At 42.4% G+C, this 3,644-nt stretch overlaps 2 protein-coding genes across 3 annotated transcripts in view; both read right to left on the bottom strand.

Moving 5' to 3' along the window:
* The window catches only part of LOC123957476 (protocadherin beta-16-like), a 3,225-nt gene extending 1,112 nt beyond the window's left edge, over positions 1 to 2,113 (bottom strand). Inside the window, exon 1 of the mRNA XM_046030307.1 lies at positions 65 to 2,113. Within this exon, the coding sequence (XP_045886263.1) occupies positions 65 to 2,087 (2,023 nt within the window). The 5' untranslated portion in view covers positions 2,088 to 2,113. The remainder of the gene's footprint in view (positions 1 to 64) is intronic.
* Positions 2,114 to 3,016: 903 nt separating this feature from the next.
* LOC123957479 (protocadherin gamma-A10-like) overlaps positions 3,017 to 3,644 on the bottom strand; it is a 3,576-nt gene continuing 2,948 nt past the window's right edge. Inside the window, exon 2 of one of the 2 annotated variants that reach the window (XM_046030311.1) lies at positions 3,017 to 3,173. In XM_046030311.1, the coding sequence (XP_045886267.1) occupies positions 3,020 to 3,173 (154 nt within the window). In that variant the 3' untranslated portion in view covers positions 3,017 to 3,019. Of the gene's footprint in view, positions 3,182 to 3,644 lie in introns of both variants that reach the window. The other variant, XM_046030310.1, reaches the window with a different exon arrangement.

Genomic DNA, 3,644 nt, shown 5'->3' with positions numbered 1-3,644 from the left:
ACTAAGTAAAAAGTCAGGTTGTCATTGTACTCCTTGTCGTGTGTAAAGTCAGTGAACTCCGACAGCACTTCAGGGAAGCTGTCCGCCACCGCCACGTTAACAATGACTGTAGCTGAACGAGAGGGCTGCCCGTTGTCCTCCACTATAACAGTCAGTCTTTGTTTCACAGCATCTTTATCAGTCACTTGGCGGATAGTTCTTATTTCTCCATTCTGTAAGGCCACTTCAAACAGCGCCCTGTCTGTGGCTTTCTGCAGTTTATAGGAGAGCCAGGCATTCTGTCCAGAGTCCACATCAACAGCCACCACTTTAGTGACCAGATAGCCCACATCTGCTGAACGAGGCACCATTTCAGCCACCAGAGAGCCACCAGTCTGGACTGGGTACAGAACCTGAGGGGGGTTGTCGTTCTGGTCCTGGATCATTATTTTCACAGTCACGTTGCTACTGAGTGGAGGGGAGCCTCCATCCTGCGCTTTGACGACGAAAACCAGCTGTTTGATCTGTTCATAATCAAATGAGCGAACTGCATGTAAAATTCCAGTTTCAGAGTTTATGGACACATAAGAAGAAACTGGGCTGCCACTGATCTGCATGTCCTCCAGAAAGTATGAAATTCTTGCGTTTTGATTCCAGTCAGAATCTCGTGCGCTCACACTGAATATTGGCATCCCAGGGACATTATTTTCAATTATATCGGCAGAATAATTTGGTTTAGTAAAGAGCGGAGCATTATCGTTGACGTCGGAAATTCTTAGGTTTAAAGTTGTTTTGATAGAAAGTGGGGGTGACCCTGAATCGGTTGCGGTTATGGTTATGTTGTATTCTGGTTTTGTTTCACGGTCAAAAGGTATATCTGAAAGCAAATTGTAATAATTAGTCAAAGAGGACCGGATTTTAAAGGGGAGACTGGAATCTATTGAGCATGTAATCTGACCGTTTCTTTCAGAGTCTGCATCTTTAACATTAAAAACAGCTATAGTCGTGCCCGGAGGAACATCCTCTGAGATTAGCCTGGAGAAGGACATTATATTTACTACCGGAGCATTATCATTTATGTCAGTGACCTCAATGACAACTTTGGTTGCGTCACTTAGGCCACCCTGGTCTTTAGCGATCACTCTTATTTCGTATTTTTTGTCTTTTTCGAAATCAATATTATCAGCAACTGTTATTTTGCCTGATGAACTGTCAATTTGAAACAGTTCACCAGACTTCCCATTTACATTAGAAAAAGTATATGTAACCAGGCCATTAGACCCACTGTCGGCATCTGAAGCATTAACAGTAGCTATATAGGTGCCTATGGGTGCATTCTCTGTAACAGCAGCAGTGTACAGTGATTGATTAAATACAGGGCGATTATCATTGACATCAATAACAGTAATATGGATATTTACTGTACCAGAACGCGGTGGAGTTCCTCCGTCTACTGCTATCAGCTTTAAAGAGAGGTGTGGATTCAGCTCCCTGTCTAATGGCTTCTGTAAAATCATTACAGCGAGTTTGATTCCATCAGCGTTGGAGTGTTGCTTCAAAACGAAATTCTCATTTGGGGATAACACATAATTTTGCAAGGTGTGACTCCCTGCATCGGGGTCATATGCGCTTTCTAAGTCGAAATGCGATCCTATCGTTGCAGATTCACTGATTTCTAGATTAATTACAGTATTTTTGAACGTTGGCGCATGATCGTTCACGTCTAATATTTCTACTGTTACCCTGTGCAGTTCGATTGGATTTTCTAAAATAATTTCGAAGCTGAAGCTGCACGGTGTCACGTCTCCACAAAGCTCTTCTCGGTCGATTCTCTCATTCACAACTAGAATCCCTTTGTCTGCTTTTAGCTCAGTGTACTGGTTGTTTTCTCCGGTCACGATACGGGCCCGACCAGAACGGAGCCTTTTCAGATCCAAACCAAGATCTTGTGCAACGTTACCGATAAGAGAACCTTTCTTCAGCTCTTCCGGTATTGAATAGCGGATTTGGCCGTTGATGGAGGAAATCATGAAGACAAAAATTAACAGTTGCCACGTAAGTGTCCAAGACAACAGCCATTTTTTGCATCGATGCTGGCGTATCCCCATGGCGTAAAGAATAAAATCCCAAATGGAACGGCAAATTCTATCACACTGCTACACACCTAGACGAAAGGTGCATTCCAGTTTAATAGTGCTGCATTTCTGTCGAGCAAAACCGCTCTGTTAAATGCTGTTTCAAAGCGACTGTCTTTACATCGAAAGCCTCCCTGTATGGAGAGTGTTCCTCCCTCTCCTCTTTCTCTCCTCTGTGACAGCCCTGACACCACTAGACTCTGTTTTAATGACCAACAGCGTCCCTTAGAGTCGAAACAGAGGAAAGAACTGGGTCAACTGCAATTAGGTAAAACAATTATATATATGAAATCTACTGTGGGAACTGACATGAAGAAAAATAACTTATTGCCACAAAAAAATAATAGATGAAGATAACAACCCAGAATGTAACTTGAAATCACTCACTCCACACATAATCAAATCACAGACAGAAAGTCAGCGATTTAGAGCAGCGTCAGCAAATCAGTCTCAATGTTTGGAACTGTCTATCACACCAGTGCTGAATATGAGAATAGAGATTATTTATTGAGGGGTAAATTCTACCTATAATTCGAATTGTAGAAGTTAGAGAGGAATAGCAACTACAAAGGAAATAAAATGTACATTATAGTTAAAAAAAACTACAGAATCATTAAAAAGGGCATTTCTGATTGTCAGTACTTAGCATTTTTCTAATGCAGCAAAAAACAAGAAAAACACAAAATGCAACTATGTAAAATCAATGTTCGTATAAAATAATTGTTGTTTGAGAATGCAGATAATGTTATCTTTTTTAAGTTCTGAATTTAAATCCAGAGGCAGGTAATGCAAAGGGGGTGCTGACCGTGGTGCTGAAAATAAGGGTAAAGTGCGCAACAGTTCACTATCATAGTAAATAACAAAGAAAGAGAAAATAAAACGGCACAGAGATGCAGCTACATTGTTTAACTAACCTCTAGAGGAGAGTCTGGTTCATCCAGGATGCTCTTTTCACTCTGTATCCGCTGCATCGTCCCTGTAGAACTGGGGTCCATTATCAGCACGTTCTGACTACCAGCTCTGCCGAACTTACAGTCACTCTTTCTGGAGTCAGTCGTCCTGCACACCTCATAGTTGTACACGTGCTGGAGAGTCCCTGTTCCCAAAGTGTCTGAGTAACGTGGTGGATAATACGGAATCACAGGGAGATTGGAGTGATACAGGACGCGAGACTGTCTCCATCTGTAGATTTTCACTGATATAATAACCACTAAACACGTGATGAAGAGGAAGGAAACTACAGCCAAAGCCAGCACTAAGTAAAAAGTCAGGTTGTCATTGTACTCCTTGTCGTGTGTAAAGTCAGTGAACTCCGACAGCACTTCAGGGAAGCTGTCCGCCACCGCCACGTTAACAATGACTGTAGCTGAACGAGAGGGCTGCCCGTTGTCCTCCACTATAACAGTCAGTCTTTGTTTCACAGCATCTTTATCAGTCACTTGGCGGATAGTTCTTATTTCTCCATTCTGTAAGCCCACTTCAAACAGCGCCCTGTCTGTGGCTTTCTGCAGTTTATAGGAGAGCCAGGCA

The sequence above is a fragment of the Micropterus dolomieu genome, linkage group LG19 (genome assembly GCF_021292245.1).
Source record: "Micropterus dolomieu isolate WLL.071019.BEF.003 ecotype Adirondacks linkage group LG19, ASM2129224v1, whole genome shotgun sequence".
Taxonomy (NCBI): Eukaryota; Metazoa; Chordata; class Actinopteri; order Centrarchiformes; family Centrarchidae; genus Micropterus; species Micropterus dolomieu.
The sequence above is the reverse complement of the archived record's forward strand: the minus strand, read 5'-3'. Positions and strand labels throughout refer to the sequence as shown.